This window comes from Dioscorea cayenensis, chromosome 18 (genome assembly GCF_009730915.1).
Source record: "Dioscorea cayenensis subsp. rotundata cultivar TDr96_F1 chromosome 18, TDr96_F1_v2_PseudoChromosome.rev07_lg8_w22 25.fasta, whole genome shotgun sequence".
In the NCBI taxonomy this organism is placed as follows: domain Eukaryota; kingdom Viridiplantae; phylum Streptophyta; class Magnoliopsida; order Dioscoreales; family Dioscoreaceae; genus Dioscorea; species Dioscorea cayenensis.
In genome coordinates this window covers 10081135-10097561 of record NC_052488.1, presented here as the reverse complement: position 1 = coordinate 10097561, position 16427 = coordinate 10081135, and the positions used below count along the sequence as shown (strand labels likewise).

At 31.8% G+C, this 16427-nt stretch overlaps 1 protein-coding gene across 1 annotated transcript; it reads right to left on the bottom strand.

Moving 5' to 3' along the window:
• Positions 1 to 3934: 3934 nt before the first annotated feature.
• Positions 3935 to 5432, bottom strand: LOC120281627 (probable WRKY transcription factor 9). The gene is made up of 5 exons (XM_039288317.1): positions 5325 to 5432; positions 5127 to 5264; positions 4777 to 5043; positions 4569 to 4682; positions 3935 to 4482 (listed from the first exon to the last, which is right to left on the bottom strand). The coding sequence occupies exons 1-5, from the start codon at positions 5427 to 5429 to the stop codon at positions 4204 to 4206; spliced, it is 903 nt and encodes a 300-aa protein (XP_039144251.1). The 5' UTR covers positions 5430 to 5432; the 3' UTR covers positions 3935 to 4203.
• Positions 5433 to 16427: the final 10995 nt, after the last annotated feature.

The window sequence follows — 16427 nt, the reverse complement described above, 5'->3', positions numbered from 1 at the left end:
TATTATTATTAGAAATGACATGCATTGTCTAGAGGAATCCGACCCCTCTAGGGAGTGAGCGTATACATGGGCAGAGGAACAAATAGCCAAATATTACCCACTTCCTTTATTATGCTGCATGATCAATAGACCCCTACCACTCGTCCCTTTGCCTCTCTCCTCAACTGCCTAAGCTCACTGGGATCTAATAATTGTCGTTGTCTAATTAAAGCGTGAGAGCTCCGAGTCACATGAGTCACATGGCAGCCTTGACTCATTTGCTTGGTGGTGGTAAAAAGTGGTGTGGAACTATATTTTAATTTAATTTTAATTTTTATATTTTAACCCTTAAATAATAATAACAACAACCATAATAATAATAATAATAATAATAATAATAATAATAATATTAATAATAATAATAATAAATTTTGAAAATAAACGTGGTTAATTAATATAGCTTTTAAAAAAATTAAAAAAACAAAAAGCTTTCATTTTATGATTTTTCAAAAAAAAGGTGGGTGTATTTGTAAGAAAACCATTAGTTTGTTTTTTTTAAGATCCAATATCACCTGTTAATGATTTGGGTTTGATTTGATATTTTGGAATCCATATATATGAATAAAATTTCTAACAGGTCATTTATAAACATTATTTGACCGAAAGTGGCAAGTTTACTAAAGTTGTGCATATAATTAAATTAATCATGGTGGCATTCTTGAATATCATCATCTAATGTAATATTTATTTGCGAAAATAATATAATGTCATTAATAATTATATTTTATATTAAACTTGCATGTCACAAAAACTAATAAATAAATGACAATTAAAATTGTAATTATGATATACATTAGTATTAGTGGAATCATATTAAAATTTCGTTTTGAATAAGTCATTTTAAAATTTATAAAAAAATAATATTAATCACGTAATATATTTGCCACTCAATATTCAAGTCATTATTAAAAGTATTATTGTTTATGTTCTAATAATAATTAATATTTTTTTAAAAGATAAATATTGGTAGCAAATAAATAATACTGTTAAATTAATTGGTGGCATTCATTAATATCATTACACAATTTAATATTTATTTATGATAATAATATATTTTCATTATTAATTATTTTTTTGTTATAAAATTGCATGTCACAAAAATTAATTAATAAATGGAAAAATTAAAATTGTCATTGATGGTACACATTAGTATTAGTGGCATTATATTAAATTTTTGTTTTGAATAAGACATTTTGGAATTCGTAATAACAAAAATAATATTAATTGCCTAATATATTTGCCACTCAATATTCCATTCATTGCATAAGTATTGTTGTTTATGTCATTTAATACTTATATCTTCTAATAATAATAATAATAATAAATATTTCATTAAAAAAGGAAAAATATTAGTTATGAGAGAGTTAATATCATTAAATTAATCAACAAGTACCTAATGTAATATTTTTTTGTGACAATAATATAATGACATTATTAGTTATATTTTTGTGACAAATCTGCCTAGTCACAAAAATTAATTTAGATAAATGACAAAATTAAAATTGTTATTAATAGTACACATTATTATTAGTGACATTATATTAAATTTTATGTCAAATAAGATACTTTAGAATTTGTCACAAAAAAACATATTATTAATAACATGATATATTTGTCACTGAATATTTAAGTTGTCACTAAAAATATTTCTCTCCATCTTCAATTGGTTCGAAGATTTGGCGCCGAGTTTTTTGTGACATTATCATATGACAATTTAAAATATTGTCACATAAAATACTTGTTTTAAGGAAGTGAGCGACAAAATAATGTTTGTGTCACGTTATGTCCGTTCTTGTGACAAAAATCTAATGCGTCACAATATAATTTGTCACTAATTGGCAAATTTGTTGTAGTGTGTGTATGGTTTTTATCAACATTGTTCGTAGGCTTGTGTTGAAGGTTGCATTTGTTGGATGTTGCAGTTGGTGATTTCCATCAGCACATGTACATGAATTCAATCCTTCAAGTTTGTGGTCATGTGATTTTATTTTTTACTGTGAGTTGTATAACAATGAATGTGATTTTATTCATCATTGCGAGGAGTTGTACTACTTGATTCATTTTTTTTTCACTGTAAGAAGTTGTATTGACGATTTCAAAATTATGAAGCACAGTTTTCAACCATTTGGTTGAAATGTAAATAAATTTTAAAGTTTGTTACATCTTGTGCCTTTTTGTTGGTATGGTAAAAAGATTGATGTATGTTTGTGCATTCTTACGTCAATTTGAAAACGTTATGAAGACACCAATCTTTTAACCTAACGTTAATTCTGTTTTAACATGTCATTTTGTTATCAATAACTTCAATTATTTAAAAACCAAAATTTTATATTATTATTATGTTTTTTTGGCAATTTTTAGTTAGTTGTGAAATTTTGTGTTAATTCTTTGATTCCATAATTAACTGTCATATAAATATTAATTTCATAAATTTTAAAATTATAATGTTAATGCAAACATCATTGCAAACATTTTTATTTAAAAAAAATAACAAAACTAAATTGATTTTAACATAATAAAATAAATAAGTTAAATAAATAATATTGATCGAATGATAGGGGTAATCTTACCTCCATCCGAAGTGGTGATCATAACTCCACTTCGGAGCCACCAAACACTAAGAACTCTCGAAGTCACATTTTCCAGCCTCACACTTCCACCATCCAAACACAAGATGTGGCTACTGATTTCACACTTCCCCCTTCAACCAAACACATAGAAGTACATACTTCTAATTGAATCCCCCACTTCAGCCGAAGTGCTGTTTTCAAACTTCCACAACTTCGATCATGCACTTCTCAACCAAACGGGCCCTAAACATGGTGAGATATAAGGATGACAATGATGAAGATGATGAGGAAAAAGATCACACAATGAATAATTGTCCTTCCAACTTTCTTTCTTTTAAAAAAATTCTTAAATTTGTTGGTACAAACAGTTCGGACATATCTATAATTGTAATTACCTTTTTTATTTAAACATTTTCGAGTCATTGTTATTATTGCAAAGCTATTATGTAAAAAATGTGAATTTATGCTAATTTTTAAATCTTTTGTAAGTGATATACATATATATATATATATATATATTTGTACCGTATTTTGTTCCAATAAATATAATATAAAATTTTAAAAAAAAACTTATTTATATTTTGCAAGCAAAAATTCTGTCATAAAAAATATGTTTTTGAAATTTCCTATGTTCATTTTTATTTTTTAATTTTGATCTGAGTGGGATTTTTTTTTTTCGTTTTTGTGAAGGTTATTAATAGTTGCAAATAACTTATTTACAAGAGTAGTCATTTAAGATATAGGCTTTCGGTGACATGTGAGAGCAAATTAATTTTTACGAGAAGAAGTATTCCTTTCCAAGAGCTTTTTCTCTTTAAACATTTAACATCCATTTTTTAATCATTTGTCTCCAATATCATTTTCCTCTCTTTTTTTTATATATTGGAATAGTTTAAAATTTTAAAGTACATTTAGTTATTATTCTTATCAAAGCAGAGATAAAATTGGATATGAACTATACATTTCTAAATTGATTACACAGGCATAGTTGATGATTAAAAGCTCATTCCTTTAAAAGATAAATAAATAAAATAAATGAACCGATAGAGAAAAAAAAAATTGCAATTGCTGTAATAGTACATAGGTCGCAACATTTTGATTCACAACTAAACCTAATTAATTAAGTTTATACTAAAATAATAAGTTAATTATATATTGAATTTCTATCCCACCATCATATCTCAGTAGAGAGTTTGATACCTCCCTCCCTACACCTCCTTAATGGAGATCAACATTTGGTAACAGAAGTGTATCATAACTATATCAGACTGGTGCTGTATGTTTCTCAAACGAACATGACAAAAAAGGAAATCCCTCGTTCCGTAATAATAGATTATTATTTAAGAAAGCTGTTCCCACCCACAAGTGCCATAGTAGAAACTTCAAAACACATATCAAGCGTCATGGCAAAGTAAATGAAATATCGGTGATCTTAACATTGACATAAGACACAAACCTACCTTCCTTGGACTTCTCTGAAAAAGTAAATAGATCTTGATTGTTATCTCGTGTTTTCTGAGGAAAGCCATTCCGCTGGAGCTTAGAGCTTATATATACGAGGTTGAATTCTCAGACTGCAAGGAATATCTTCAAGCTAACAATCACTAAAATTCCAAACAGCTTTGTTTGATGCAACGGAACCATCATCATCTCCATCATAATTTTGATGCATCGCAGAAGTCCACGGATGATAAATTAAATGCTGCTGTGGTGAGTATAAAGTGGATAAATGTGGATTATTGCATAACATCATGCAATTTGTGACATCAGTTGCAGTGGAAGCCATTGCAGTTGCACCTACTGGAAGAGGATGGTTGTGGGTTCCTTCATATGTAGTTATTAGTATTGACATGTCCTCCAGGCATCTTTGAACCTGCAATATATATATTACAAGAAAGTTAAAGCATTGTAGTTGATGGATCCATGCCCTTAATACTTTATTGTAGTATTGTTTTTTACCTGCTTTCTTACAGGGCATCCTTGTGCTACTGTGCATCTATAATATGCTCTTGGACATGGATTACCTTTGGCAACCTTTTGGCCATATTTCCTCCATTGGCATCCATCATTTATCTGAGGTTTTTTTTAACATTGTTTATAAGATCGGTACTATTAAAGTCAATTGTCTGCAAGTGACAAATGGAAGACAAGTGTCTTTGAAACTTACAGTAGGACCTTGGCATCTAACTCTCACCGAAACTCTAGCTTTCCTGTTTGTGGGATCGATTCTTTGTTGTTTGCTATCTAGTTGAATACAGTTCTTCAATTTTTTACCTTTCTGATCACCGAGGTCATCTCCATCCAACAAACTTGCATGAGATTGCAGCTGCAAAGACAATTCCAAATCCTCCGTACCTCTCTTGGTTGTCCTGTAATTAGTCTTTGGATCTTGTAATTCATGACTCAAACCAAGTGAAAGAGAAATCTTTTCATCCTGTAAAACTAAAAGAGGTAAGTTTTACCACTATAGATATGTATATTTAACCAGATTAAAAATAAGGAAATGAGATAACAAACTTTGGGATGGTCAGGATGACAGAAGTTAGCAAGCTTGACTTGCAGATTGTAGTGATCTTTCATAGTCTTGTCTATAGCCTTCCTCAACAACTTGTTCTCTTCCTTCATTTGATGCATCTCATTTTGCAACAAACATAACTGATACAACTTTCACATAACATAAATGGTGTATAAAACCTAATAAATATATATACTAACCTCTTCATTTTTCTTTTGATCTGTTTGCTTATCTTCTTCTTTCTCCTCGTCTTCTTCTTCTTCTTCTTGAAGTTCTTCTGGGCAATCCCAAATCTCAAGTAACATGACTTCGTGGCTTTGTCTGTCTATCCAAACTCTATTCAAATTGCATTGCTGTTGTTATCGAGGAAGAGAAGTCAAATCTCTGGCGTGCAAGACTTATTAAGAGCGATATAATATGGCGGCCGAGTAGCTCGTGCAAGAAACTCCGATCCATCTGAAAAGGATGGGCGTGCTCCAACTTGCATAGATCATGTGACAACCATACCATTGGAGTTGTTTAGATTAAGATTATTTCAATAGTTTATTCCTCTAGTCAAATGTCAGAATTTAGCTCTGACATACATGGCTGACGTCTTGTGGTCCAACAACCACCACCATCGCTGTGGAACTGCAGCTACTCAATATCTCAACTGTAGGCATGGTAGCACGGCTTGGCGCATCTATATGATTACCACTTTTATGTCAATATATCTATCTATACCTCTGCCCAGAGTTCTGTTAGAAGATTCAGGTGGCCCATGTGTTTAATATCTGATCACTTTTCAATATTTGGTTTGCAGCCGAAATAATCATGTTCACTCTCCCTATCTCGAGGAATTAGCTGTAAAATAAAATCGTAAAATAGTAAAAAACAATCAAAGACACGTGCGAGCAAAAAAAAAAACTACAATATTAACTAGTGAATTTGATAAATGCCATAAATTTGGAAAATACTTTTAAATGTTCTTTGTTAGATTTGTTCATCGAATCATCTGAGATTTTCTAGCATCGAACAAATGTTCCAGGCCTCTAAATCACACTAAAAAATCCAAAGACAAGCTACAAAAACGACTTTTATTTTCAAGCCCTCAATATTTTTATTAATTATCTGGCTCTATTAAACTTTAATCAAAAGTTAAATATAAGATAAAACACTACACCAATTTACAATTTCACTTTATCCCATAAAGTAAAAGTGAAAATTGACAATTTTGCTCTTACATTCAAAACGAAATTGATTCTTAATTTTTTTAAATATGACCCTCTAGGTTTGTTCCGATTGCCAATGGAAGGATACTAAGAGATGTGGGTGACACCTAGCTAGCTTTGTGGCTCCACGTCGTAGCCCAATTAAATATGAATGAGTAGAATTTTTCTGATTATGGTTACTATATGTGTATAAACCTTTTGTTCTTGTATCTCAAGGAGTGAAAGTCATCAAAATCATCAAACTCACTAAACTTGATCACATGCCAAAAACTATATTAGAGTAAAATCAGCAAACTACCTTTGAGTCTCACACGATTAGTTTGACTGTCTTAGCGAAGGTCTTCTAATCTCACCTACCCATGATCGCATAGGATACTAGCTCGTTTATTTTCAAGAGAACAAATTCCTTCTTGGTGATTATTCATAACTGCTACATACCCGACATAGCCGCACTTCGAGATCAACCCTACCAAAAGGCAAATTGAGCCTAACTACTTTAGTAATAGACTAAATGTCACAAGCACATTGTGATTATGAAACCTTAAGTCTAAGGACCAATCATATAATCATAACCAACAATCACAATCATTGGCGGTCAAAGAGTAAAACTCATGTGATTAGATTGTTGCGAGTCATGTTCGAATACACCAGTTTCATTAATGTATTTATGATATATGTTTCCACTATTCCATAATGTTCAACTAGCACATTTTGTCAAAGTATATGCCTTACAAATTCTTTCGAATCTTCAACGACCAATTAAATATCCTATGATTTGCGAACTATTTAAGTGCATTAGTAATAAATTCTTCTAGTACGTCCTCCTCCTTATCAATAAAGAGTATAAGGTTTAATTTAATGCACAAAGATTGTAATGTTCAAAACTAATTAAAATACCATCACAAGATTTATATGAACATCAAAATAAATGCTTAACAATGATAATAATAATAATAATAATAATAATAATAATAATGAAATGCCTTAATACAAGTACACTTTTGGCATTCAAGGGCATACTCATAACAATCTCCCACTTGCACTCAATGCCAACCACTATCATATCTTGTACTATATTCTCAAGATGTCGATCTAGCACGGCTTGTGATATTGGCTTGGCCAGTGGGTCGACTAAATTTTCCACTGAGACTATTTTTTGCATGGCTACGTCGCATCTTCCAACAATTTCTCGAATGATGTTATACCGCAACTCGATATATTTGGATTTGTTGTGAGACCTTAGTTTTTTAGTCTATGCTATAGCTCCATTATTTTCACAATAAAGTGGTAATGGGAGCTCCACACTTGGAACCACCTAAAGTTCTATTAAGAACTTCTTTATCCAAATAGCCTCCTTAGTTGCTTCCGAAGCAGCCACATGTTCAATCTCGGCTGTGAAATCTGCAGTGGCATCTTGCTTAGAACTCTTCCAACTCATTTCTCCACCAATGAGAGTGAATATATATCCCAAAATAGATTTTCAATCATCAACATCAAACTAAAATAACCATCCACTCTTAACTCTCCATTTTCATATATTAGAAGCATATCTTTAGCCATTCTCAAATACTTCAGAATAAACTTCATAGCTATCTAATGCTCCTTCCTTGGGTTAGCCTAAAATGACTCACGATGTTGATAGCGTACGCAATGTCCAGTTTACTACACAATATGCCATTCATTAGATTGCCAATAGTAGAGCCATAGAGTGTCATACTCATCTCCTTTATATCCTCCTCACCCTAAGGACTCATGGGCTTGGAGAGATGCACTTCATGCCTTATGATTAGAAGCCCTTTCTTCGAGTTTTCTGATACACCCCTTGTGTAACTGCAAATGCACGAGTCATACAAGTAGTAAAGTTTACCCAAAAAGATTGGGTAATCGTATCCATAGGGACTAGAAAAGCTCTAGATACTCGCTCCATTTCTAACATCTAGCCGATTCAAGAGAATGGTTGAAAACTAATGCAAACGATTAAAGAAAATGTAGGAAGAGAAAAGAGAAAGAGACAAGGTTGGGTTGAAAAGGTATCAGTGGAAGGACAGTGCCCTGGATTAATCCCCTTGATAGATGTATTGACTAGGCAACGATTATATGTACATCTCCTTGGACCGTGGCGACCACCTACGGAGGGTTTGATAATGTACATCATGAAGGTAGAAGAGATATCTCATCGAATCCTCAAGGTAACCAACAAAAGGTCCTTTTAAGGATCTAGCTGCCAACTTTTCCATCTTAATCCTCTTGAATTAGGTCTGACATCCCCAAATCTGAATATGTTTAAAACTTGATTTCGTTCTCCCCACATTTCATGTACAGTCTCAGGGATGGACTTGGAGGGACATCTATTTAAGATGTGTGCAGTAGTGAGAAGTGCATAACCAACAAAGAAATGGGCAAGTTTGTGTAGCTAAGCATAGCACAAACCATGTCCTCCAATAAGGTTCGATTTCTATGCTTAGCTACCCCATTCAATTGAAAACTCACTTATGGTGTTAGTTGGGAAACTATCCCATGTTCCTTCAGGAATAACTCAAACTCGGTGTTCATATACTTGCTACTACGATGCGATCACAATGTCTTTATATGATGACCAGTGTAATTTTTCACTAAAGCCTTATACTTTCTGAACTTGTCAAGAGCCTCAAACTTGTTCTTTATTAAGTACACATAAGCATACCTAGAACAACCATTAGTAAAAGTTATAAAACAGTGGAAACCTTCATGAGTCATCTTAGTTGATTGGCCTACAAACATTGGTGTGCACTAAATCGAAGACTTGTATAACCCTCTTAGGATGTCTAGTAAAAAGGGACTTGGTCATCTTACCAAGGATCTGATCCCAATGGACCTATGAGGTCATTCTTATTCAAATCGTGGATCCTCTATTCTCTAGCATGACCTAGTCTCAAATACCATAAAATTTTTTGATTTATCTCATACCTACTATGTATTTAGCTATAGCATTCATAACATACTTATTCTTGACATTTAGACAATACAATCGATTTACTAAAGAGGAATTGCCGACTAATTAATTTCCAAAATAAATATCACAAATAGTGTTACTAAATTTAAATACATATCCCTTTCTAACTAAAACTGGTACAAAATCAATATTCTTTAACCAATTTTGAGGTGTTTGACTTTTTGTGTTCGCAGACTCGAATCATGGTTTGAGCCTATTTGTTTTTACCACGGCAAGTTAGCCGAGTTCATTGGGCGTATCCGAGTCGTTTCGGACTTGGGTGGTTGGACGAGCGGGTGCGTGCTCGCCTTTTAGACTTGAGTCGTAGGCCTGGCACTACAAATAAATTGCCATATACTAACGCTTTTCTATAGTGACGTTTAATTTCCGTTGCTATAGACTGCTTTTACTAACAGTTCATTAAATTTGTCAGAATATATAAGATATTTACTGACGGATTTTGTTTCATTGGTATAGATATTATTATATAATAACTTTTATCTATAGTGATGGTTAAATCTGTAGCTATATGTTATCTATACCAACAGAACAATCAATTTGTCACAATAAATTTGATATTTACTTATGAATATTGTTCTGTTGGCATAACTACTACTTTAAAATAGATTAGACATTTACTGATGGATATCATTCCATTGGTAAACCAATATATTACTCTAAATTTTATTTAATTTTTTATGTTTATGTTTAGGAGAGCATGACTTAATTATAATAATATTATCATAATTGAATTTGAGATTTATATTAAGAATAATAATTAAATTAATAAATTATTGTTAAAATTACTTTTAACATTGAATTATAATATATTTGATATATCTATATTAAAAAATATATATATTATTAAAAGATAATGTTCATTATATAAATTAATGAAATTATAAGTATTTCATATATAAAAAATAATTTTTATGTTAAATTAAATTGGTTTATTATTATTTTTCTAATATTTAAATTTAAATAATAAATAATTAATGAATAATTGAATTACTTGTTCTTCTATAATAATAGATAATGATCATTATATAAACTAATGAAATTATACGTACGTCATATAAAAAATTAAAAATAGAACATTAATTCTTATGTTAAATTAAATTGGTTTAGTTTTCATTTTTTTATATTTAAATTTAAATAATAAATAATTAATGAATAAGGGTATTAATTGCACTTTTATGATAACTAATAATGTTCATTATATAATATAAACTAATGAAATTATACGCATATTATATAAAAGTCAAACATTAATTTTTATATTAAAGTAAATTGGTTTATTGTTAATTTTTTTATATTTAAATTTAAATAATTAATAATTAATAAATAAGAGAGATTTATAAAACTTGAAATTATATAAAATATAAATTATATAAATTTTTATATATTTGAATAATATATGAAAAAAAAATTTAAACATAAACAAAAGCCTCTTCAAGCCCTTCATCCACTTTTCTTCACACCTCTTCACCGCCATTGCTCATCGCCTCTTCATGGCCGTTGCTCACCGTCTCTTCACCGCCGTTGCTTGCCGTCGGTGTGGGATTGTCTTCTTCCAAGAGCTTCTCCTCTCCGCCGCCAACGCCGCCGCCACCATCATCCACATCTGGATCCCCGCCGAACCCCGCCATTCCCTCCCTCCCATCTTTCGCATCCACGGCTTCGACGCCAACGCCAAATAGCAATGGGACCGCCAGATCGGCCCCCTTTCCCACTTCTTCAACCTCTGCGTTCCCGATCTCATCCATTTTGCCAGATCCCGATCCGATGGTAAGGATTTCTCCATCGGCTTGCAATCCTAGTGCCTCGCCGAGGCAATGAAGCAACTCCGTGTGTCCAAGTACTCGTGGGGATCAACTACGGTAGATACGTGGCGTATCGTTTGGCAATGGATGCCGGGCCGGCGGTGGTGGATCGGGTGGTGATCATGAAATCGACTATTGGGGCCCGATGTCATGATGCGAAGACTCTGGCCGAGAAGGAGAAACGAGATGGGAGCGATACAAGGTTTGTATACGTGTTTCTAGATATTGTTCTCTTTATTTCCATGTTGATTTTTGATTGAATATGCTTGATTTCTGTGTTTTTTTTTATTATAATTTTTTTACGATGAATCTTGATTTTTAATTCTCGTTCGATCTTAGATTTATCTATATATGTGATGGATGGGTTAAATTGTGTTATCATTTGATTTCATCTTCTACACGTCTATTCCGCTTTCTATGATCTTTCTAGTAAATGGTGTTATATGTTTAGCTAACGAATTGATTTGTTAGGGTTTGAAATTGGATTATGGTTACTTAGTTGTCTATTACTTTTATTCATTATCTCGCCTTTATGCATTCCCTTTTGCTGGATTTTGTTTAACTTATGGTAATTTTACCTTTTCTTTTTCCTGATTGCAACTAGTCATTCTTTATTCAAATCTGTATTTTGATGCGTGGGTATGGAAGAAATTGAGCTAATTATCTAGTTTTCTGTAACTTTTCATTTTGGAGTTATGCCTTTTCTTTTATTTTTAGATTTCTAGGTGATGGCTCTTTCTTTCTTTCTTTCCTTTTTTCTAAATGTTTCTAATTCCATAAAAAGGCACCGATTGACTTGGGCTCCATTATTAATTTTAATTTACTGCATTTATCTATTCGGTCTATTTTCTTTATGCTTCTTATTTGATTTATTGATCACAACTTTGTTCATTAAATATAAATGAGGGTGTCATTTTGGTCTACAATAATTTTATCAGGCATTAATCGTTAGGTTGTATAAACATTTTAATAGTGGAAAATCTTGCTCTAGTTGTCAATATCAGATGCTAAAAATATTATGAACCTAGGAGTGCTGATACTTGGATCTGGGATTCAATAATGGAACATTAGGACCAGATCATGGTTTTTTTAATGGAAATTTGCTCTATTTCTAAACAAAGGCGGACACTTTCAACTTGTTCCATCCCACCTCCACCAAACGATTTGATCATCCAAAAACTCAAAGGACGTAAAACCATTGGTATAAATTTTTATTCTCTTATCATGGAAAATCACTTCTTTTATAGATTATTATTTTGTTTTGTTTTTTTTAGTATTATCCTTGTTGTTAATTTGCAGGATCCACCAGAGAGTCCAAAAGGACATTATAACTCAACAACAACTAATCATGTCTTGAATGAGAACATCCAACTGTGGAGAGTGTCTGGTAAGTCATGCCCAGAAGGGACCATTGCCATTGGAAGAACTACTGAAGAAGATATCTTGAGAGCTAGTTCTATTAGGAGATTCGGGAGGAAAACAATTTCAAGAGTTCACTCGTGATTCCACTCGCCAAAGTGGCCATGAGGTTAGCTTTTTCCATTCTCTTACTCTCTTCTCATACTATTCAAAAGTAGCATTTTTTATTTATTTAATTAAATGCACACACACACACACACACATATATATACTTGTGAATATTTCTAAAGAATCCAATAGAGAACCGAGGGCATGCATTGTTTAAGAAGATACCAACACCAACTGGAGCATCTAAGAGGACTTAAGAACAAAAAAATAAGGCATTTGACTTGATTAGTTTATTGTTATACACTTGTGTGGTAACTTATAAACAACGAGGTTTTGGTAGAGGTACTCCAGGAACCAAATTTCAAAACCTAAAGTTTTGCTTATTTCCTATTGAGAGATTAGTTAGTAATCTTATATAGTAGTAATGCTAGCCATTAAAGAGCTTCAGAGAAACAAGTTTTTTTAATGTGTTGTGTACCTAATCTATTTGAGTAATTATGGGTTTCAGCATATAGTTGGGTATGTAATGGGAGAGCAATATTATGGAGCCAAAGCTGGTTTAAATGTCTGGGCTCCAAGAGTGGCAAGCTCATCTAAGTTTAGCTTATCACAAATATGGGTCATCTCTGGTTCCTTTGGTGATGACCTCAACACTATTGAAACTGGATGGCAGGTATAATTACTTTTTTTTTTTACACATGTAAAATTAACTTTATTTAATGCTCAACTTTTTTTTAATCCAGATTAGTCCACAGCTATATGGAGACAACAGTCCTAGGTTCTTTACTTATTGGACAATAAGTAACATAGTACCATAAGTAAATGGCAACAACAAAAGATATGGTTATAATTGATCATCATCATAATGTAATGGTTGATGCTGCAGACTGATGCATATCAAGCTACGAGGGCTTTTTATAACCATATCATTGTAAATAACTCATATTAACAATGATATGGTTTTTTTAGACTACGTATAATTAAATAAATCTATTAATTTCTTTTGTCTTGATCATTCTGAGAATTTCATGAAAGTGAATGGACATTTGATTGGCTTCCTTATAGGAACTATGCAAGTTTTGATGTAAAATGATATTTGGTGTGTATCTTGCTAATAAGATGTGGGCACTTTTCGAGTGAGGTGTATTTATTATATATAGTTTGAGCTTACGCATTGTATTAATTTAAATTGTTGACTATTGAGGACTTAATGGTTGTTTCGCATATTTTTTTATCCGGGTCTCCATGAGGCAATGATTCATGGCTTATTCAAAAGTTAAAAATTTTGATCAGATTGGAAGATTGCTTACTCAAAAGTTTTATCTATGAGTAATTTAATTCCCTGGAAATTGATTGGCGATTTTAATATAGATTTATTTAGTTAATTATTGTTAAATTATCTTGGAATTCTACTTATTGTTTAGGCAGTATATTTTATCAATTGTAGTTAATGCATTCTTTGTTAATTCAGGATGAAATAAGCGGAAACATTGATAATCAAAAAAATGAAGAAAGTTGTATTGGGGGTATGGATTTTTATGCTTTTCATAATTGGTGTTTAGTCTGTGTGTTTACACATATCTCTTGGTATCCATGCCTTAAGTTGATGAAGACATGCATCTGTGACATCATGCGAATTATCGAGTTTGTGTCTTCGAACTCTGCATCAACATATATTTTTAATAATATTAATCACTTGATGTCGCTGTTGGATAAATGTTTAACTTCTATTTTACATGATTTGTAGCTACTTGATGCTTCTAGTGATCAACAAATACCACATGGGAATAATCATTCTCATGAATCAAGTCATCAAACAAATTTAAATGCATCAAGTAAGCTCATTATTTTTTTGTCATTTAAATAGTTTATTTGTTTAAGTTTTTGAATTAATGTTTTATTTTATGCATACATGTTATTAATTGTATTTTTTTAAATGCTTTTTTGTAGGTGATGCTTTTTAAAAGATGACATCGGTTTTATTTGAGCAAATCCTTGTCTCTTTATTTGTTTGTTAGACATTAAATGAAAGTAGTTTATCTTTGTGTTAGATTTGGAATTGAGACAAGAACACTTGGTTATCAAGATTGAATAATTGTTTATTTTTGGACATGTATTTTATAAATATATGTTTGTGATGATGAAATATATATATATATATATATATATTAGTGCAATGTTGGTGTTAGAGTTGTAATTGAGGCAAGAATTCTTGGTTATGAAGATTGAATGGAAGTTTACTTTTGAACATGTACCTTATAAAAATATGTTTGTGGTGATGTAATAGTTTTTCGTTTTTCTTTTTAGTGGAATGTTTTTGTTTTTGTTATTTTAAAGGCATTGATTGTTTTAATTTATTGTAAATTAATTTAATTGTGCATGAGGTATTAAATTATTCATAATATATTTACAGGTGTAATAATGGTTATATTGACAGATTAATTATTAATATAAAGATTTTTACCAACGGTATAGTCGTTGCTAAAACTAAACATGTATTTTTCAATATACATCTATAGCAACGAATGTTGTAGTCATTGATAAATCAAATGGACTTATTCCAATAAATGTAGTTACAGTTATATTTCGTTGGTAAATCCCATGAATCTTTTCCAACAAAAGTTATAACCATTGGTATAAATGTATACACACGACTTTTACTAATGGTCAAAAAATTGTTGGAATAAGTGTTTTTACTGTTGGTATAGAGTAAGCAATTTGACGGTGCTATCTCAATAGTATGACCAATAGTTATAGTCATAATATGTCGGTAAAACTAATAAATCTATTCCAACGAATGTTATATCCGTTGGTATAGGTCTATACCTACAAGACTTTTACTGACGGTAAAAGCAGTGTTGGAATAGGTATTTTTACCGTTGGTATAAAGTTTTAAAACCTTTACCAACGGATTATTGATTTTTACCAACATTTTTTATACTATCACTATATGGCAATTTATTTGTAGTGTGGCCGCATGCCCATTCTGGGTGGCTGTCATCAAGCTACCTACACCGGTGAGGCGAGCGCGCTGGGGGTTGCGCAGGCGCACTTTGTGTAGTTTTTAAGACTTGTTTGGGCCTTCTTTTGTTGTTTTGACTGTCTATTTCTCTTTCCCCTCTCTTCCCCTATCTTTCTCTCTTGCCTTGGTGATCCTTGGTGCAAGAAAGAGGCCTTGCTGATCTTGTTCTTCCAAGTTGGGAGCCCCAAAATCCATCCATCTTCCGACCTTGTGTTCTAAAGGTAAACATCTTCTTCCTCTCCCTTGTTGTTTGTTGGTTGTTTGACCTAGGAGATGGATGGAGGTTTAATTCTTGTTCTATTGTTTGCTTACTGCTTTAGAAACTTGTTTGAGTGGTGTTATTATGATTCTTGCTGGATTGTTTGTATCCATGAACCATTCCTTGCTAGGGTTCTTGGACATTGTTTAACTACTGTAGCATTAGTAATACTTGGTCATTTTTTTTAATTCTTTGGTTTAAAGTGGAGCTCAAACACTTAGGAATTCATTGGTAACCTTGAAAACCAGTTCTAAGCCTAACCTAGGCTTCATTAGGGTTGTGTTGCTTGGTTAAACCTAGGGTTCATTCTTGTGTTCTTTGCTTATTCTCATTTGTTGTTTGCGATTATGCTTGGTTGGTTAGGTGGTGAGAGCTCATCGAGCGGCAAGGAGAGGCTAGAATACTAGCTCTCTTGCGGTCTTTTCTTGCCTACATTGTGAGTGGGTGATACAAATGCATAGTTCTAATAGAATATATGGTTTAAGTTTCTTATTAATATAAATGACAATAATTCTTGGTTTATCATGTTGAACTGAGGTTTCTAATTGAT